The sequence below is a fragment of the Oncorhynchus gorbuscha genome, linkage group LG07, assembly GCF_021184085.1.
Source record: "Oncorhynchus gorbuscha isolate QuinsamMale2020 ecotype Even-year linkage group LG07, OgorEven_v1.0, whole genome shotgun sequence".
Lineage (NCBI taxonomy): Eukaryota > Metazoa > Chordata > Actinopteri > Salmoniformes > Salmonidae > Oncorhynchus > Oncorhynchus gorbuscha.
The window spans coordinates 86,818,006-86,839,299 of record NC_060179.1 but is presented as its reverse complement, the minus strand read 5'-3'; the positions used below and the strand labels follow the sequence as shown (position 1 = coordinate 86,839,299).

The 21,294-nt window shown below is 46.4% G+C and overlaps 1 protein-coding gene across 1 annotated transcript in view; it reads right to left on the bottom strand.

The window, feature by feature from the left end:
- LOC124039065 (AT-rich interactive domain-containing protein 4B-like) overlaps positions 1-21,294 on the bottom strand; it is a 908,546-nt gene that overhangs the window by 21,742 nt on the left and 865,510 nt on the right. Inside the window, exons 24-25 of the mRNA XM_046354945.1 lie at positions 16,719-16,913; positions 11,824-11,970 (exon numbers count right to left, since the gene is read on the bottom strand). Of these exons, the coding sequence (XP_046210901.1) occupies positions 11,824-11,970; positions 16,719-16,913 (342 nt within the window). The remainder of the gene's footprint in view (positions 1-11,823; positions 11,971-16,718; positions 16,914-21,294) is intronic.

Below are 21,294 nucleotides of genomic sequence, written 5' to 3'. Positions count from 1 at the left end.
GCTTAGAAGTCTGTAGCTTAGAAGTCTGTAGCTTAGAAGTCTTTGGCTTAGAAGTCTGTGGTTTAGAAATATGTGGCTTAGAAGTCTGTAGCTTAGAAGTCTGTAGCTTAGAAGTCTGTAGCTTAGAAGTCTGTAGCTTAGAAGTCTTTGGCTTAGAAGTCTGTGGTTTAGAAATATGTGGCTTAGAAGTCTGTGGCTTAGAAGTCTTTGGCTTAGAAGTCTGTAGATTAGAAGTCTGTAGATTAGAAGTCTGTAGCTTAGAAGTCTGTAGCTTAGAAGTCTGTAGCTTAGAAGTCTGTAGCTTAGAAATCTGTAGCTTAGAAGTCTGTAGCTTAGAAGTCTGTAGCTTAGAAGTCTGTAGCTTAGAAGTCTGTAGCTTAGAAGTCTGTAGCTTAGAAGTCTGTAGCTTAGAAGTCTGTAGCTTAGAAGTCTGTAGCTTAGAAGTCTTTGGCTTAGAAGTCTGTGGCTTAGAAGTCTGTAGCTTAGAAGTCTGTGGTTTAGAAATATGTGGCTTAGAAGTCTGTAGCTTAGAAGTCTGTAGCTTAGAAGTCTTTGGCTTAGAAGTCTGTGGTTTAGAAATATGTGGCTTAGAAATATGTGGCTTAGAAGTCTGTAGCTTAGAAGTCTGTAGCTTAGAAGTCTGTAGCTTAGAAGTCTGTAGCTTAGAAGTCTGTAGCTTAGAAGTCTTTGGCTTAGAAGTCTGTGGTTTAGAAATATGTGGCTTAGAAGTCTGTAGCTTAGAAGTCTGTAGCTTAGAAGTCTGTAGCTTAGAAGTCTGTAGCTTAGAAGTCTGTAGCTTAGAAGTCTTTGGCTTAGAAGTCTGTGGTTTAGAAATATGTGGCTTAGAAGTCTGTAGCTTAGAAGTCTGTGGTTTAGAAATATGTGGCTTAGAAGTCTGTAGCTTAGAAGTCTGTAGCTTAGAAGTCTTTGGCTTAGAAGTCTGTGGTTTAGAAATATGTGGCTTAGAAGTCTGTAGCTTAGAAGTCTGTAGCTTAGAAGTCTGTAGATTAGAAGTCTGTAGCTTAGAAGTCTGTAGCTTAGAAGTCTGTAGCTTAGAAGTCTGTAGCTTAGAAGTCTGTAGCTTAGAAGTCTTTGGCTTAGAAGTCTGTGGTTTAGAAATATGTGGCTTAGAAGTCTGTAGCTTAGAAGTCTGTGGTTTAGAAATATGTGGCTTAGAAGTCTGTAGCTTAGAAGTCTGTAGCTTAGAAGTCTTTGGCTTAGAAGTCTGTGGTTTAGAAATATGTGGCTTAGAAGTCTGTAGCTTAGAAGTCTGTAGCTTAGAAGTCTGTAGCTTAGAAGTCTGTAGCTTAGAAGTCTGTAGCTTAGAAGTCTTTGGCTTAGAAGTCTGTGGTTTAGAAATATGTGGCTTAGAAGTCTGTAGCTTAGAAGTCTGTAGCTTAGAAGTCTGTAGCTTAGAAGTCTGTAGCTTAGAAGTCTGTAGCTTAGAAGTCTTTGGCTTAGAAGTCTGTGGTTTAGAAATATGTGGCTTAGAAGTCTGTAGCTTAGAAGTCTGTGGTTTAGAAATATGTGGCTTAGAAGTCTGTAGCTTAGAAGTCTGTAGCTTAGAAGTCTTTGGCTTAGAAGTCTGTGGTTTAGAAATATGTGGCTTAGAAGTCTGTAGCTTAGAAGTCTGTAGCTTAGAAGTCTGTAGCTTAGAAGTCTGTAGCTTAGAAGTCTTTGGCTTAGAAGTCTGTGGTTTAGAAATATGTGGCTTAGAAGTCTGTAGCTTAGAAGTCTTTGGCTTAGAAGTCTGTAGATTAGAAGTCTGTAGATTAGAAGTCTGTAGCTTAGAAGTCTGTAGCTTAGAAGTCTGTAGCTTAGAAGTCTGTAGCTTAGAAATCTGTAGCTTAGAAGTCTGTAGCTTAGAAGTCTGTAGCTTAGAAGTCTGTAGCTTAGAAGTCTGTAGCTTAGAAGTCTGTAGATTAGAAGTCTGTAGCTTAGAAGTCTGTAGCTTAGAAGTCTGTAGCTTAGAAGTCTGTAGCTTAGAAGTCTTTGGCTTAGAAGTCTGTGGTTTAGAAATATGTGGCTTAGAAGTCTGTAGCTTAGAAGTCTGTGGTTTAGAAATATGTGGCTTAGAAGTCTGTAGCTTAGAAGTCTGTAGCTTAGAAGTCTTTGGCTTAGAAGTCTGTGGTTTAGAAATATGTGGCTTAGAAGTCTGTAGCTTAGAAGTCTGTAGCTTAGAAGTCTGTAGCTTAGAAGTCTGTAGCTTAGAAGTCTGTAGCTTAGAAGTCTTTGGCTTAGAAGTCTGTGGTTTAGAAATATGTGGCTTAGAAGTCTGTAGCTTAGAAGTCTGTAGCTTAGAAGTCTGTAGCTTAGAAGTCTGTAGCTTAGAAGTCTGTAGCTTAGAAGTCTTTGGCTTAGAAGTCTGTGGTTTAGAAATATGTGGCTTAGAAGTCTGTAGCTTAGAAGTCTGTGGTTTAGAAATATGTGGCTTAGAAGTCTGTAGCTTAGAAGTCTGTAGCTTAGAAGTCTTTGGCTTAGAAGTCTGTGGTTTAGAAATATGTGGCTTAGAAGTCTGTAGCTTAGAAGTCTGTAGCTTAGAAGTCTGTAGCTTAGAAGTCTGTAGCTTAGAAGTCTGTAGCTTAGAAGTCTTTGGCTTAGAAGTCTGTGGTTTAGAAATATGTGGCTTAGAAGTCTGTAGCTTAGAAGTCTTTGGCTTAGAAGTCTGTAGCTTAGAAGTCTGTAGCTTAGAAGTCTGTAGCTTAGAAGTCTGTAGCTTAGAAGTCTGTAGATTAGAAGTCTGTAGCTTAGAAGTCTGTAGCTTAGAAGTCTGTAGCTTAGAAGTCTGTAGCTTAGAAGTCTGTAGCTTAGAAGTCTTTGGCTTAGAAGTCTGTGGTTTAGAAATATGTGGCTTAGAAGTCTGTAGCTTAGAAGTCTGTGGTTTAGAAATATGTGGCTTAGAAGTCTGTAGCTTAGAAGTCTGTAGCTTAGAAGTCTTTGGCTTAGAAGTCTGTGGTTTAGAAATATGTGGCTTAGAAGTCTGTAGCTTAGAAGTCTGTAGCTTAGAAGTCTGTAGCTTAGAAGTCTGTAGCTTAGAAGTCTGTAGCTTAGAAGTCTTTGGCTTAGAAGTCTGTGGTTTAGAAATATGTGGCTTAGAAGTCTGTAGCTTAGAAGTCTGTGGTTTAGAAATATGTGGCTTAGAAGTCTGTAGCTTAGAAGTCTGTAGCTTAGAAGTCTTTGGCTTAGAAGTCTGTGGTTTAGAAATATGTGGCTTAGAAGTCTGTAGCTTAGAAGTCTGTAGCTTAGAAGTCTGTAGCTTAGAAGTCTGTAGCTTAGAAGTCTGTAGCTTAGAAGTCTTTGGCTTAGAAGTCTGTGGTTTAGAAATATGTGGCTTAGAAGTCTGTAGCTTAGAAGTCTGTAGCTTAGAAGTCTGTAGCTTAGAAGTCTGTAGCTTAGAAGTCTGTAGCTTAGAAGTCTTTGGCTTAGAAGTCTGTGGTTTAGAAATATGTGGCTTAGAAGTCTGTAGCTTAGAAGTCTGTGGTTTAGAAATATGTGGCTTAGAAGTCTGTAGCTTAGAAGTCTGTAGCTTAGAAGTCTTTGGCTTAGAAGTCTGTGGTTTAGAAATATGTGGCTTAGAAGTCTGTAGCTTAGAAGTCTGTAGCTTAGAAGTCTGTAGCTTAGAAGTCTGTAGCTTAGAAGTCTTTGGCTTAGAAGTCTGTGGTTTAGAAATATGTGGCTTAGAAGTCTGTAGCTTAGAAGTCTTTGGCTTAGAAGTCTGTAGATTAGAAGTCTGTAGATTAGAAGTCTGTAGCTTAGAAGTCTGTAGCTTAGAAGTCTGTAGCTTATAAGTCTGTAGCTTAGAAATCTGTAGCTTAGAAGTCTGTAGCTTAGAAGTCTGTAGCTTAGAAGTCTGTAGCTTAGAAGTCTGTAGCTTAGAAGTCTGTAGATTAGAAGTCTGTAGCTTAGAAGTCTGTAGCTTAGAAGTCTGTAGCTTAGAAGTCTGTAGCTTAGAAGTCTGTAGCTTAGAAGTCTGTAGCTTAGAAGTCTTTGGCTTAGAAGTCTTTGGCTTAGAAGTCTGTGGTTTAGAAATATGTGGCTTAGAAGTCTGTAGCTTAGAAGTCTGTGGTTTAGAAATATGTGGCTTAGAAGTCTGTAGCTTAGAAGTCTGTAGCTTAGAAGTCTTTGGCTTAGAAGTCTGTGGTTTAGAAATATGTGGCTTAGAAGTCTGTAGCTTAGAAGTCTGTAGCTTAGAAGTCTGTAGCTTAGAAGTCTGTAGCTTAGAAGTCTGTGGCTTAGAAGTCTTTGGCTTAGAAGTCTGTGGTTTAGAAATATGTGGCTTAGAAGTCTGTAGCTTAGAAGTCTTTGGCTTAGAAGTCTGTAGATTAGAAGTCTGTAGATTAGAAGTCTGTAGCTTAGAAGTCTGTAGCTTAGAAGTCTGTAGCTTAGAAATCTGTAGCTTAGAAGTCTGTAGCTTAGAAGTCTGTAGCTTAGAAGTCTGTAGCTTAGAAGTCTGTAGCTTAGAAGTCTGTAGATTAGAAGTCTGTAGCTTAGAAGTCTGTAGCTTAGAAGTCTGTAGCTTAGAAGTCTGTAGCTTAGAAGTCTGTAGCTTAGAAGTCTTTGGCTTAGAAGTCTGTGGTTTAGAAATATGTGGCTTAGAAGTCTGTAGCTTAGAAGTCTGTGGTTTAGAAATATGTGGCTTAGAAGTCTGTAGCTTAGAAGTCTGTAGCTTAGAAGTCTTTGGCTTAGAAGTCTGTGGTTTAGAAATATGTGGCTTAGAAGTCTGTAGCTTAGAAGTCTGTAGCTTAGAAGTCTGTAGCTTAGAAGTCTGTAGCTTAGAAGTCTGTAGCTTAGAAGTCTGTAGCTTAGAAGTCTTTGGCTTAGAAGTCTGTGGCTTAGAAGTCTGTAGCTTAGAAGTCTGTAGCTTAGAAGTCTGTAGCTTAGAAGTCTGTAGCTTAGAAGTCTGTAGCTTAGAAGTCTTTGGCTTAGAAGTCTGTGGTTTAGAAATATGTGGCTTAGAAGTCTGTAGCTTAGAAGTCTGTGGTTTAGAAATATGTGGCTTAGAAGTCTGTAGCTTAGAAGTCTGTAGCTTAGAAGTCTTTGGCTTAGAAGTCTGTGGTTTAGAAATATGTGGCTTAGAAGTCTGTAGCTTAGAAGTCTGTAGCTTAGAAGTCTGTAGCTTAGAAGTCTGTAGCTTAGAAGTCTTTGGCTTAGAAGTCTGTGGTTTAGAAATATGTGGCTTAGAAGTCTGTAGCTTAGAAGTCTTTGGCTTAGAAGTCTGTAGATTAGAAGTCTGTAGATTAGAAGTCTGTAGCTTAGAAGTCTGTAGCTTAGAAGTCTGTAGCTTAGAAATCTGTAGCTTAGAAGTCTGTAGCTTAGAAGTCTGTAGCTTAGAAGTCTGTAGCTTAGAAGTCTGTAGCTTAGAAGTCTGTAGCTTAGAAGTCTGTAGATTAGAAGTCTGTAGCTTAGAAGTCTGTAGATTAGAAGTCTGTAGCTTAGAAGTCTGTAGCTTAGAAGTCTGTAGCTTAGAAGTCTGTAGCTTAGAAGTCTGTAGCTTAGAAGTCTGTAGCTTAGAAGTCTGTAGCTTAGAAGTCTGTAGCTTAGAAGTCTGTAGCTTAGAAGTCTTTGGCTTAGAAGTCTGTGGTTTAGAAGTCTGTAGATTAGAAGTCTGTAGCTTAGAAGTCTGTAGCTTAGAAGTCTGTATCTTAGAAGTCTGTAGCTTAGAAGTCTGTAGCTTAGAAGTCTGTATCTTAGAAGTCTGTAGCTTAGAAGTCTGTATCTTAGAAGTCTGTAGCTTAGAAGTCTGTATCTTAGAAGTCTGTAGCTTAGAAGTCCTCATGTCCATTCAGACCCGATCCAAGAGTGTAAAGAGAGAAAAAGCCTCTGACTGGTCGCTGCCAGATGGAGTAGAAACAACATGGTGGTCAGATGGAGTAGAAACAACATGGTGGTCAGATGGAGCAGAAACAACATGGTGGTCAGATGGAGCAGAAACAACATGGTCGCTGCCAGCACCATCAATAAACAAGCCATATTGGCCAAATGATCCACATGAGTCCTTAAAAACGGTCTAGAACAAATGACTAAAGCCCAATTTGTTGTGTTTCGATGTGTAGCATATTCAAAACTTCATAGTCTATTGTTTTATTGGTTTGTACTTTCCTAAAACAGTAATTGTCCACCTCATGGTTCAGCTGTAGGAGATTTGAGCACTAAATGCATCAGGACAATGCATGTATAGACCTAAAGGGCTAAGGTGTCCACTGTATGATATTAACATAATATAATAAAATATATCAAATAATAAATAAAATCATATTAAGGAAGAGAAGGTGAGGCCCTAGAAAGACTAGAGATAAAGATATGCTGGCGCCATATGTGTACAGAAGGAGGCTAATTCGTTAACTTTTCTATAAAGATATCAAATCAAATTTTATTAGTCACATGCGCTGAATACAACAGGTGAAGAAGACCTTACAGTGAAATGCTTTACTTACGAGCCACTAACCAACAATACTGTTTAAAAAAACAGATAAGAATAAGAAATAAAAGTAACAAGTAATTAATGAGCAGCAGTAAAATAACAATAGCAAGTCTATATACAGGGGGGTACCGGTACAGAGTCAATGTGCTGGTTAGTTGAGGTAATATATACATGTTGGTAGAGTTAAAGTGACTATGCATAGATGATAACAATAGAGAGTATCAGCGGTGTAAAAGAGGGGGGGGGGGCAATGTAAATAGTCTGGGTAGCCCTTTGATTAGATGTCCAGGAGTCTTATGGCTTGGGCGGTAGAAGCTGTTAAGAAACCTCTTGGACCTAGACTTGGCGCTCCGGTACCACTTGCCGTGTGATAGCAGAGAGAAGAGTCTATGACTAGGGTGGCTGGAGTCTTTGACCATTTTGAGGGCCTTCCTCTGACACCGCCTGGTATAGAGGTCTGAGACCGAGCAGCTGCCATACCAGGCAGTGATGCAACCAGTCAGGATGATCTCGATGGTGCAGCTGTAAAACCGTTTGAGGATCTCAGGACCCATGCCAAATCTTGTCAGTCTCCTGAGGAGGAATAGGTTTTGTCATGCCCTCTTCACGACTGTCTTGGTGTGTTTGGACCATGTTAGTTTGTTGGGGATGTGGACACCAAGGAACTTGAAGCTCTCAACCTGCTTCACTGCAGCCCGGTCGATGAGAATGGGGGCGTGCTCGGCCTCTTTTTCCTGTAGTCCATCTCCTTTGTCTTGATCACATTGAGGGAGAGGTTGTTGTCCTGGCACCACACTGCCAGGTCTCTGACCTCCTCCCTATAGTCTGTGTCATCGTTGTTGGTGTTCAGGCCTACCACTGTTGTGTCGTCAGCAAACTTAATGACAGTGTTGGAGTCGTGCCTGGCCGTGCAGTCATGAGTGAACAGGGAGTACAGGAGGGGACTGAGCATGAACCCCAGGATCCAGTTGCAAAGGGAGGTGTTTAGTCCCAGGGTCCTTAGCTTAGTGATGAGCTTTGAGGGCACTATGGTGTTGAAAGCTGAGCTTTAGTCAATGAACAGCATTCTAACATAGGTGTTCCTTTTGTCCAGGTGAGAAAGGGCAGTGTGGAGTGCAATAGAGATTGCAGCGTCTGTGGATCTGTTGGGGTGGTATGCAAATTGGATTGGGTCTAGGATTTCTGGGATAATGGTGCTGATGTGAGCCATGACCAGCCTTTCAAAGCACTTCATGGCTACAGATGCGAGTGCTATGGAGCAGTAGTTATTTCAGCAGGTTACCTTAGTGTTCTTGGGCACAGGCACTATGGTGGTCTGCTTAAAACATGTTGGTATTACAGACTAGAACAGGGAGAGGTTGAAAATGTCGGTGAAGACACTTGCCAGTTGGCCAGCGCATGCTCGCAGTACATATCCTGGTAATCCGTCTGGCTCTGCAGCCTTGTGAATGTTGACCTGTTTAAAGGTCTTACTCACATCGGCTGCGAGTACCGGTCCTGGTAATCCGTCTGGCTCTGCAGCCTTGTGAATGATGACCTGTTTAAAGGTCTTACTCACATCGGCTGTGGAGAGCGGGATCACACAATCTTCCCAGAACAGATGGTGCTCTCTTGCATGTTTCAGTTTATTTGCCTCAAAGCGAGCATAGAAGTAGTTTAGCTCATCTAGTAGGCTTGTGTCACTGGGCAGCGCTCGGCTGTGCTTTCCTTTGTAGTCTGTAACAGTTTGTTAGCCACATCCGAAGAGCGTCAAAGCCGATGTATTACGATTCGATCTTAGTCCTGTATTGACGCTTTTCCTGTTTGATGGTTCGTCAGAGGGCATAGCAGGATTTCTTATAAGCTTCCGGGTTAGGGTCCCACTCCTTGAAAGCGGCAGCTCTATCCTTGAGCTCAGTGTGGATGTTGCCTGTAATCCATTGCTTCCGGTTGGGTTATGTACGTACGGTCACTGTGGGGACAACGACGCCAATTGGATGCATTCAACATGTCAATACCTCTCACAAAAACAACGCTTTATTATGGACAGACCTCTCCCCATTTTAGCCAACGTCATGACACTACTGTTGTATCAATATGTTTTGACCATGACAGTTTTACAATCCAGGGTTACGCCAAGCAGTTTAGTCACCTCAACTTGCTCTATTTGCACATTATTTAGTGCAGGATTTATTTCAGGTTTAAGGTTTAGTGAATGATTTGTATAAAAAAACAATACTTTATTCAAATATTTAGGAGTAATTTATTCCTTGCCACCCATTCTGAAACTAACTGCAGCTCTTTGTTAAGTGTTGCAGTCATTTCAGACTGGTGGTTGTTACTTTGTTGTTACCAGATCATCCAAGCTTGGGGAACAAGTCTGGTCTGTTTCAACATACACTAGAGCATTATCAATCAATCTACAGTCCTCAGACAGGATACAGTACAACAGGGATTGTCTCGGTCTCCAGCTACAGTACTACAGTACTACAGGGATTGTCTCGGTCTTCAGCTACAGTACTACAGTACTACAGGGATTGTCTCGGTCTTCAGCTACAGTACTACAGTACTACAGGGATTGTCTTGGTCTCCAGCTACAGTACTACAGGGATTGTCGCGGTCTTCAGCTACAGTACTACAGTACTACAGGGATTGTCTCGGTCTTCAGCTACAGTACTACAGTACTACAGGGATTGTCTTGGTCTCCAGCTACAGTACTACAGTACTACAGGGATTGTCTTGGTCTCCAGCTACAGTACTACAGGGATTGTCTTGGTCTCTAGCTACAGTACTACAGGGATTGTCTTGGTCTCCAGCTACAGTACTACAGTACTACAGGGATTGTCTTGGTCTCCAGCTACAGTACTACAGTACTACAGGGATTGTCTTGGTCTTCAGCTACAGTACTACAGTACTACAGGGATTGTCTTGGTCTCCAGCTACAGTACTACAGGGATTGTCTTGGTCTCCAGCTACAGTACTACAGGGATTGTCTTGGTCTCCAGCTACAGTACTACAGGGATTGTCTTGGTCTCCAGCTACAGTACTACAGGGATTGTCTTGGTCTCTAGCTACAGTACTACAGTACTACAGGGATTGTCTTGGTCTCCAGCTACAGTACTACAGTACTACAGGGATTGTCTTGGTCTCCAGCTACAGTACTACAGGGATTGTCTTGGTTTCCAGCTACAGTACTACAGGGATTGTCTTGGTCTCCAGCTACAGTACTACAGGGATTGTCTTGGTCTCCAGCAACAGTACTACAGGGATTGTCTTGGTCTCCAGCTACAGTACTACAGGGATTGTCTTGGTCTCCAGCTACAGTACTACAGTACTACAGGGATTGTCTCGGTCTTCAGCTACAGTACTACAGTACTACAGGGATTGTCTTGGTCTCCAGCTACAGTACTACAGGGATTGTCGCGGTCTTCAGCTACAGTACTACAGTACTACAGGGATTGTCTCGGTCTTCAGCTACAGTACTACAGTACTACAGGGATTGTCTTGGTCTCCAGCTACAGTACTACAGTACTACAGGGATTGTCTTGGTCTCCAGCTACAATACTACAGGGATTGTCTTGGTCTCTAGCTACAGTACTACAGGGATTGTCTTGGTCTCCAGCTACAGTACTACAGTACTACAGGGATTGTCTTGGTCTCCAGCTACAGTACTACAGTACTACAGGGATTGTCTTGGTCTTCAGCTACAGTACTACAGTACTACAGGGATTGTCTTGGTCTCCAGCTACAGTACTACAGGGATTGTCTTGGTCTCCAGCTACAGTACTACAGGGATTGTCTTGGTCTCCAGCTACAGTACTACAGGGATTGTCTTGGTCTCCAGCTACAGTACTACAGGGATTGTCTTGGTCTCTAGCTACAGTACTACAGTACTACAGGGATTGTCTTGGTCTCCAGCTACAGTACTACAGTACTACAGGGATTGTCTTGGTCTCCAGCTACAGTACTACAGGGATTGTCTTGGTTTCCAGCTACAGTACTACAGGGATTGTCTTGGTCTCCAGCTACAGTACTACAGGGATTGTCTTGGTCTCCAGCAACAGTACTACAGGGATTGTCTTGGTCTCCAGCTACAGTACTACAGGGATTGTCTTGGTCTCCAGCTACAGTAGTACAGTACTACAGGGATTATCTTGGTCTCCAGCTACAGTAGTACAGTACTACAGGGATTGTCTTGGTCTCCAGCTACAGTAGTACAGTACTACAGGGATTGTCTTGGTCTCCAGGTACAGTAGAACAGTACTACAGGGATTGTCTTGGTCTCCAGCTACAGTACAACAGGGATTGTCTCGGTCTCCAGCTACAGTACTACAGGGATTGTCTTGGTCTCCAGCTACAGTACTACAGGGATTGTCTTGGTCTCCAGCTACAGTACTACAGGGATTGTCTTGGTCTCTAGCTACAGTACTACAGGGATTGTCTTGGTTTCTAGCTACAGTACTACAGGGATTGTCTTGGTCTCTAGCTACAGTACTACAGGGATTGTCTTGGTCTCCAGCTACAGTACTACAGTACTACAGGGATTGTCTTGGTCTCTAGCTACAGTACTACAGGGATTGTCTTGGTCTCCAGCTACAGTAGTACAGTACTACAGGGATTGTCTTGGTCTCCAGCTACAGTACTACAGGGATTGTCTTGGTCTCCAGCTACAGTACTACAGGGATTGTCTCAGTCTCCAGCTACAGTACTACAGGGATTGTCTTGGTCTCCAGCTACAGTACTACAGGGATTGTCTCAGTCTCCAGCTACAGTACTACAGGGATTGTCTTGGTTTCCAGCTACAGTACTACAGGGATTGTCTTGGTCTCCAGCTACAGTAGTACAGTACTACAGGGATTGTCTTGGTCTCTAGCTACAGTACTACAGGGATTGTCTTGGTCTCCAGCTACAGTACTACAGTACTACAGGGATTGTCTTGGTCTCCAGCTACAGTACTACAGGGATTGTCTTGGTCTCCAGCTACAGTACTACAGGGATTGTCTTGGTCTCCAGCTACAGTAGTACAGTACTACAGGGATTATCTTGGTCTCCAGCTACAGTACTACAGTACTACAGGGATTGTCTTGGTCTCCAGCTACAGTACTACAGGGATTGTCTTGGTCTCCAGCTACAGTAGTACAGTACTACAGGGATGGTCTCGGTCTCCAGCTACAGTACTAAAGGGATTGTCTCGGTCTCCAGCTACAGTACTACAGGGATTGTCTTGGTCTCCAGCTACAGTACTACAGTACTACAGAGATTGTCTTGGTCTCCAGCTACAGTACAACAGTACTACAGGGATGGTCTCTGTCTCCAGCACTACAGTACTACAGGGTTAGAAACTACATTTCTTCCTCTCTCTTTTTATTGTGTTTACCATAACAGCTCTGGTAGCAAATAAACTGTCGATTATGATGACTCACTCTCTCTCTCTTCCTTCTTGATGCGTTTGCGTCGTCTGTCGATGGATGCCACCTCAGACTTGAGAGACAGGTAGTGGTTCCTGATGTCCTGCAGCTTCTCCTGGAGGAAGGAGATCCTCTCCAGACTACACATCTTCTCCAGGTCCGCTAGGGGAGGAGAGGAACAACATTGAAATGAGAGGACTCAGTGGGATGTTTCAGAGTAGAAACATTGAAAGGAGAGGACTCAATGGGATGTTTCAGAGTAGAAACATTGAAAGGAGAGGAATCAGTGAGGTGTTTCAGAGTAGAAACATTGAAAGGAGAGGACTCAGTGGGATGTTTCAGAGTAGAAACATTGAAAGGAGAGGACTCAGTGGGATGTTTCAGAGTAGAAACATTGAAAGGAGAGGACTCAGTGGGATGTCACATTGAAAGGAGAGGAATCAGTGAAGTGTTTCAGAATAGAAACATTGAAGGGAGAGGACTCAGTGGGATGTCACATTGAAAGGAGAGGACTCAGTGGGATGTTTCAGAGTAGAAACATTGAAAGGAGAGGCCTCAGTGGGATGTTTCAGAGTAGAAACATTGAAAGGAGAGGCCTCAGTGAGGTGTTTCAGAGTAGAAACATTGAAAGGAGAGGACTCAATGGGATGTTTCAGAGTAGAAACATTGAAAGGAGAGGAATCAGTGAGGTGTTTCAGAGTAGAAACATTGAAAGGAGAGGACTCAGTGGGATGTTTCAGAGTAGAAACATTGAAAGGAGAGGACTCAGTGGGATGTTTCAGAGTAGAAACATTGAAAGGAGAGGACTCAGTGGGATGTCACATTGAAAGGAGAGGAATCAGTGAAGTGTTTCAGAATAGAAACATTGAAGGGAGAGGACTCAGTGGGATGTCACATTGAAAGGAGAGGACTCAGTGGGATGTTTCAGAGTAGAAACATTGAAAGGAGAGGCCTCAGTGGGATGTTTCAGAGTAGAAACATTGAAAGGAGAGGCCTCAGTGGGATGTTTCAGAGTAGAAACATTGAAAGGAGAGGCCTCAGTGGGATGTTTCAGAGTAGAAACATTGAAAGGAGAGGACTCAGTGGGATGTTTCAGAGTAGAAACATTGAAAGGAGAGGACTCAGTGGGATGTTTCAGAGTAGAAACATTGAAAGGAGAGGACTCAGTGGGATGTCACATTGAAAGGAGAGGAATCAGTGAGGTGTTTCAGAGTAGAAACATTGAAAGGAGAGGACTCAGTGGGATGTTTCAGAGTAGAAACATTGAAAGGAGAGGACTCAGTGGGATGTTTCAGAGTAGAAACATTGAAAGGAGAGGACTCAGTGGGATGTCACATTGAAAGGAGAGGACTCAGTGGGATGTTTCAGAGTAGAAACATTGAAAGGAGAGGACTCAGTGGGATGTTTCAGAGTAGAAACATTGAAAGGAGAGGACTCAGTGGGATGTTTCAGAGTAGAAACATTGAAAGGAGAGGACTCAGTGGGATGTTTCAGAGTAGAAACATTGAAAGGAGAGGACTCAGTGGGATGTTTCAGAGTAGAAACATTGAAAGGAGAGGACTCAGTGGGATGTTTCAGAGTAGAAACATTGAAAGAGAGGACTCAGTGGGATGTAACATTGAAAGGAGAGGACTCAGTGGGATGTTTCAGAGTAGAAACATTGAAAGGAGAGGACTCAGTGGGATGTTTCAGAGTAGAAACATTGAACGGAGAGGACTCAGTGGGATGTCACATTGAAAGGAGAGGAATCAGTGAGGTGTTTCAGAGTAGAAACATTGAAAGGAGAGGACTCAGTGGGATGTTTCAGAGTAGCAACTTTGAAAGGAGAGGACTCAGTGGGATGTCACATTGAAAGGAGAGGACTCAGTGGGATGTTTCAGAGTAGAAACATTGAAAGGAGAGGACTCAGTGGGATGTTTCAGAGTAGAAACATTGAAAGGAGAGGACTCAGTGGGATGTTTCAGAGTAGAAACATTGAAAGGAGAGGACTCAGTGGGATGTTTCAGAGTAGAAACATTGAAAGGAGAGGACTCAGTGGGATGTTTCAGAGTAGAAACATTGAAAGGAGAGGACTCAGTGGGATGTTTCAGAGTAGAAACATTGAAAGGAGAGGACTCAGTGGGATGTAACATTGAAAGGAGAGGCCTCAGTGGGATGTTTCAGAGTAGAAACATTGAAAGGAGAGGACTCAGTGGGATGTTTCAGAGTAGAAACATTGAAAGGAGAGGACTCAGTGGGATGTTTCAGAGTAGAAACATTGAAAGGAGAGGACTCAGTGGGATGTTTCAGAGTAGAAACATTGAAAGGAGAGGACTCAGTGGGATGTTTCAGAGTAGAAACATTGAAAGGAGAGGACTCAGTGGGATGTAACATTGAAAGGAGAGGACTCAGTGGGATGTTTCAGAGTAGAAACATTGAAAGGAGAGGACTCAGTGGGATGTTTCAGAGTAGAAACATTGAACGGAGAGGACTCAGTGGGATGTCACATTGAAAGGAGAGGAATCAGTGAGGTGTTTCAGAGTAGAAACATTGAAAGGAGAGGACTCAGTGGGATGTTTCAGAGTAGAAACTTTGAAAGGAGAGGACTCAGTGGGATGTCACATTGAAAGGAGAGGACTCAGTGGGATGTTTCAGAGTAGAAACATTGAAAGGAGAGGACTCAGTGGGATGTTTCAGAGTAGAAACATTGAAAGGAGAGGACTCAGTGGGATGTTTCAGAGTAGAGACATTGAAAGGAGAGGACTCAGTGGGATGTTTCAGAGTAGAAACATTGAAAGGAGAGGACTCAGTGGGATGTTTCAGAGTAGAAACATTGAAAGGAGAGGACTCAGTGGGATGTTTCAGAGTAGAAACATTGAAAGGAGAGGACTCAGTGGGATGTAACATTGAAAGGAGAGGCCTCAGTGGGATGTTTCAGAGTAGAAACATTGAAAGGAGAGGACTCAGTGGGATGTCACATTGAAAGGAGAGGAATCAGTGAGGTGTTTCAGAGTAGAAACATTGAAAGGAGAGGACTCAGTGGGATGTTTCAGAGTAGAAACATTGAAAGGAGAGGACTCAGTGGGATGTCACATTGAAAGGAGAGGAATCAGTGAAGTGGTTCAGTGTAGAAACATTGAAAGGAGAGGACTCAGTGGGATGTTTCAGAGTAGAAACATTGAAAGGAGGGGACTCAGTGGGATGTCACATTGAAAGGAGAGGAATCAGTGAAGTGTTTCAGAGTAGAAACATTGAAAGGAGAGGACTCAGTGGGATGTTTCAGAGTAGAAACATTGAAAGGAGAGGACTCAGTGGGATGTTTCAGAGTAGAAACATTGAAAGGAGAGGACTCAGTGGGATGTTTCAGAGTAGAAACATTGAAAGGAGAGGACTCAGTGGGATGTTTCAGAGTAGAAACATTGAAAGGAGAGGACTCAGTGGGATGTTTCAGAGTAGAAACATTGAAAGGAGATGTGATGGCCCCTCCCTGCTCTGTCTACTGAGTTTTGCTGTGCTTACTTCCTGCAGGAGATTGGTGGGAAGAGTAGGAGAGGTGGGCGGAGCTGGGAGGGTAGTCAGTGCTGATGGGGCACACCTGTGAAAGCTCAGCTGTGGCAAAAAGAGATTCCTCTCTCCGTGCTTTGGTTATTTTGTTGTGGCTTTGGCAGTTGACACCTAATTTACTGACCTTCATGCCTCACCTGATTATTGTTGTGAGTTTACTTTATTTATGGAATATTCATATTGTTATTCCTTTACTCAGTGTTACAATCTTGAGCCAGGTTGTAACAGAGAGAACACTGGGGTGTTTCAGAATAGAAATATTGAAAGGAGAGGAATCAGTGGGTTGTTTCAGAGTAGAAAGCTAAACCAAACAGTATAAAACTAGTCAGTCCTCTGTCCATTGCCCTCTGTGTGATCACAAAGGGTTCTGTCTGACAAATTTACTTGTACAGAAACAGACAATCTGGTGGGACGTAGATGAGAATTCCTGTAGCTTGCATCAATCTGGAGGGCTTGAGGCTCTGTGAAAGACAACCAGGATTGGTTGAGGCTCTGTGAAAGACAGCCAGGATTGGTTGAGGCTCTGTGAAAGACAGCCAGGATTGGTTGAGGCTCTGTGAAAGACAGCCAGGATTGGTTGAGGCTCTGTGAAAGACAGCCAGGATTGGTTGAGGCTCTGTGAAAGACAGCCAGGGTTGGTTGAGGCTCTGTGAAAGACAGCCAGGGTTGGTTGAGGCTCTGTGAAAGACAGCCAGGGTTGGCTGAGGCTCTGTGAAAGACAGCCAGGGTTGTTTGAGGCTCTGTGAAAGACAGCCAGGGTTGGTTGAGGCTCTGTGAAAGACAGCCAGGATTGGTTGAGGCTCTGTGAAAGACAGCCAGGATTGGTTGAGGCTCTGTGAAAGACAGCCAGGGTTGGTTGAGGCTCTGTGAAAGACAGCCAGGGTTGGTTGAGGCTCTGTGAAAGACAGCCAGGGTTGGTTGAGGCTCTGTGAAAGACAGCAAGGGTTGGTTGAGGCTCTGTGAAAGACAGCCAGGGTTGGTTGAGGCTCTGTGAAAGACAGCCAGGGTTGGCTGAGGCTCTGTGAAAGACAGCCAGGATTGGTTGAGGCTCTGTGAAAGACAGCCAGGGTTGGTTGAGGCTCTGTAAAAGACAGCCAGGGTTGGTTGAGGCTCTGTGAAAGACAGCCAGGGTTGGTTGAGGCTCTGTGAAAGACAGCCAGGGTTGGTTGAGGCTCTGAGAAAGACAGCCAGGGTTGGTTGAGGCTCTGTGAAAGACATCCAGGGTTGGTTGAGGCTCTGTGAAAGACAGTCAGGGTTGGTTGAGGCTCTGTGAAAGACAGTCAGGGTTGGTTGAGGCTCTGTGAAAGACAGTCAGGGTTGGTTGAGGCTCTGTGAAAGACAGTCAGGGTTGGTTGAGGCACACTTACACATCTGGACGCTCCACTTGTAGACGGATGCTGTTCTGCCATGGTGCGCTCTGTGGTCAGGGTACCCATGCTGCTGCTCCTTCTGGTACTTCTGGCTGGATGGAGGTGTGTGTCCCTCAACCTGTCCCTGGCTGAGACACTTGGGGAGATGGACTCCTTCATGTCTGCTGCAGCATGGGTCTTGGAGGCTGAAGACTTAGCCATACTCTCACACACTAACTGGTCTTCACTGTCACTGCTGTGGGCTGTAGGGGGGAGGGGATGGCAGGACAGGAAGGAGAAGATATTAATTAGCTACAAACTTATTTTTCATTGGAACAACTTTTACAAGTAGATTCATTCCTTCGTTGGTAATTGCTCGTGCTTGGAGAGTTGTTAGAATGAACATTTGAAGACGTTCTACAGCCAGATTCACCAGACCTAGCGGAGGACAGATTCACCAGCCCTAGCGGAGGGCCAGATTCACCAGCCCTAGCGGAGGCCAGATTCACCAACCCTAGCGGAGGACAGATTCACCAACCCTAGCGGAGGACAGATTCACCAGCCCTAGCGGAGGACAGATTCACCAGCCCTAGTGGAGGGCCAGATTCACCAGCCCTAGCGGAGGACAGATTCACCAGCCCTAGCGGAGGGACAGATTCACCAACCCTAGCGGAGGACAGATTCACCAGCCCTAGCGGAGGGCCAGATTCACCAGCCCTAGCGGAGGACAGATTCACCAGCCCTAGCGGAGGACAGATTCACCAGCCCTAGCGGAGGACAGATTCACCAACCCTAGCGGAGGACAGATTCACCAGCCCTAGCGGAGGACAGATTCACCAGCGGAGCGGAGGACAGATTCACCAACCCTAGCGGAGGCCAGATTCACCAGCCCTAGCGGAGGACAGATTCACCAGCCTAGCGGAGGACAGATTCACCAACCCTAGCGGAGGACAGATTCACCAACCCTAGCGGAGGGACAGATTCACCAACCCTAGCGGAGGACAGATTCACCAACCCTAGCGGAGGACAGATTCACCAACCCTAGCGGAGGACAGATTCACCAACCCTAGCGGAGGACAGATTCACCAACCCTAGCGGAGGACAGATTCACCAACCCTAGCGGAGGGCCAGATTCACCAGCCCTAGCGGAGGACAGATTCACCAACCCTAGCGGAGGACAGATTCACCAACCCTAGCGGAGGACAGATTCACCAACCCTAGCGGAGGACAGATTCACCAACCCTAGCGGAGGACAGATTCACCAACCCTAGCGGAGGACAGATTCACCAACCCTAGCGGAGGACAGATTCACCAACCCTAGCGGAGGGACAGATTCACCAACCCTAGCGGAGGGACAGATTCACCAACCCTAGCGGAGGGTCAGATTCACCAGCCCTAGCGGAGGACAGATTCACCAGCCCTAGCGGAGGGACAGATTCACCAGCCCTAGCGGAGGACAGATTCACCAGCCCTAGCGGAGGACAGATTCACCAGCCCTAGCGGAGGACAGATTCACCAGCCCTAGCGGAGGACAGATTCACCAGCCCTAGCGGAGGACAGATTCACCAACCCTAGCGGAGGACAGATTCACCAACCCTAGCGGAGGACAGATTCACCAACCCTAGCGGAGGACAGATTCACCAGCCCTAGCGGAGGACAGATTCACCAGCCCTAGCGGAGGACAGATTCACCAACCCTAGCGGAGGACAGATTCACCAGCCCTAGCGGAGGACAGATTCACCAACCCTAGCGGAGGACAGATTCACCAACCCTAGCGGAGGGACAGATTCACCAACCCTAGCGGAGGACAGATTCACCAACCCTAGCGGAGGGACAGATTCACCAACCCTAGCGGAGGACAGATTCACCAACCCTAGCGGAGGACAGATTCACCAACCCTAGCGGAGGACAGATTCACCAACCCTAGCGGAGGACAGATTCACCAACCCTAGCGGAGGACAGATTCACCAACCCTAGCGGAGGACAGATTCACCAACCCTAGCGGAGGACAGATTCACCAACCCTAGCGGAGGACAGATTCACCAACCCTAGCGGAGGACAGATTCACCAACCCTAGCGGAGGACAGATTCACCAACCCTAGCGGAGGGACAGATTCACCAACCCTAGCGGAGGGCCAGATTCACCAGCCCTAGCGGAGGACAGATTCACCAACCCTAGCGGAGGACAGATTCACCAACCCTAGCGGAGGACAGATTCACCAACCCTAGCGGAGGGCCAGATTCACCAGCCCTAGCGGAGGACAGATTCACCAATCCTAGCGGAGGACAGATTCACCAGCCCTAGCGGAGGACAGATTCACCAACCCTAGCGGAGGGCCAGATTCACCAGCCCTAGCGGAGGACAGATTCACCAACCCTAGCGGAGGGCCAGATTCACCAATCCTAGCGGAGGACAGATTCACCAGCCCTAGCGGAGGACAGATTCACCAACCCTAGCGGAGGGCCAGATTCACCAGCCCTAGCGGAGGACAGATTCACCAACCCTAGCGGAGGGCCAGATTCACCAGCCCTAGCGGAGGACAGATTCACCAACCCTAGCGGAGGGACAGATTCACCAACCCTAGCGGAGGACAGATTCACCAGCCCTAGCGGAAGGACAGATTCACCAACCCTAGCGGAGGACAGATTCACCAGCCCTAGCGGAGGACAGATTCACCAACCCTAGAGGAGGACAGATTCACCAACCCTAGCGGAGGACAGATTCACCAACCCTAGCGGAGGACCAGATTCACCAGCCCTAGCGGAGGACAGATTCACCAGCCCTAGCGGAGGACAGATTCACCAACCCTAGCGGAGGACAGATTCACCAGCCCTAGCGGAGGACAGATTCACCAACCCTAGCGGAGGACAGATTCACCAACCCTAGCGGAGGACAGATTCACCAACCCTAGCGGAGGACCAGATTCACCAGCCCTAGCGGAGGACAGATTCACCAGCCCTAGCGGAGGACAGATTCACCAACCCTAGCGGAGGACAGATTCACCAACCCTAGCGGAGGGCCAGATTCACCAGCCTAGCGGAGGACAGATTCACCAACCCTAGCGGAGGACAGATTCACCAGCCCTAGCGGAGGACAGATTCACCAACCCTAGCGGAGGACAGATTCACCAGCCCTAGCGGAGGACAGATTCACCAACCCTAGCGGAGGACAGATTCACCAACCCTAGCGGAGGACAGATTCACCAACCCTAGCGGAGGACAGATTCACCAACCTAGCGGAGGGCCAGATTCACCAGCCCTAGCGGAGGGCCAGATTCACCAGCCCTAGCGGAGGACAGATTCACCAGCCCTAGCGGAGGACAGATTCACCAACCCTAGCGGAGGACAGATTCACCAACCCTAGCGGAGGGCCAGATTCACCAACCCTAGCGGAGGACAGATTCACCAACCCTAGCGGAGGACAGATTCACCAACCCTAGCGGAGGACAGATTCACCAACCTAGCGGAGGGCCAGATTCACCAGCCCTAGCGGAGGACAGATTCACCAACCCTAGCGGAGGACAGATTCACCAGCCCTAGCGGAGGACAGATTCACCAGCCCTAGCGGAGGACAGATTCACCAGCCCTAGCGGAGGACAGATTCACCAGCCCTAGCGGAGGACAGATTCACCAACCCTAGCGGAGGACAGATTCACCAGCCCTAGCGGAGGACAGATTGACCAACCCTAGCGGAGGACAGATTCACCAGCCCTAGCGGAGGACAGATTCACCAGCCCTAGCGGAGGACAGATTCACCAACCCTAGCGGAGGACAGATTCACCAGCCCTAGCGGAGGACAGATTCACCAGCCCTAGCGGAGGACAGATTCACCAGCCCTAGCGGAGGACAGATTCACCAGCCCTAGCGGAGGACAGATTCACCAACCCTAGCGGAGGACAGATTCACCAGCCCTAGCGGAGGACAGATTCACCAGCCCTAGCGGAGGACAGATTCACCAGCCCTAGCGGAGGACAGATTCACCAGCCCTAGCGGAGGACATATTCACCAACCCTAGCGGAGGACAGATTCACCAACCCTAGCGGAGGGCCAGATTCACCAGCCCTAGCGGAGGACAGATTCACCAACCCTAGCGGAGGACAGATTCACCAGCCCTAGCGGAGGGCCAGATTCACCAGCCCTAGCGGAGGACAGATTCACCAGCCCTAGCGGAGGACAGATTCACCAACCCTAGCGGAGGACAGATTCACCAACCCTAGCGGAGGGCCAGATTCACCAGCCCTAGCGGAGGGCCAGATTCACCAGACCTAGCGGAGGACAGATTCACCAGCCCTAGCGGAGGGCCAGATTCACCAACCCTAGCGGAGGGCCAGATTCACCAGCCCTAGCGGAGGACAGATTCACCAACCCTAGCGGAGGACAGATTCACCAACCCTAGCGGAGGACAGATTCACCAGCCCTAGCGGAGGACACATTCACCAACCCTAGCGGAGGACAGATTCACCAACCCTAGCGGAGGGCCAGATTCACCAACCCTAGCGGAGGACAGATTCACCAGCCCTAGCGGAGGACACATTCACCAACCCTAGCGGAGGACAGATTCACCAACCCTAGCGGAGGGCCAGATTCACCAACC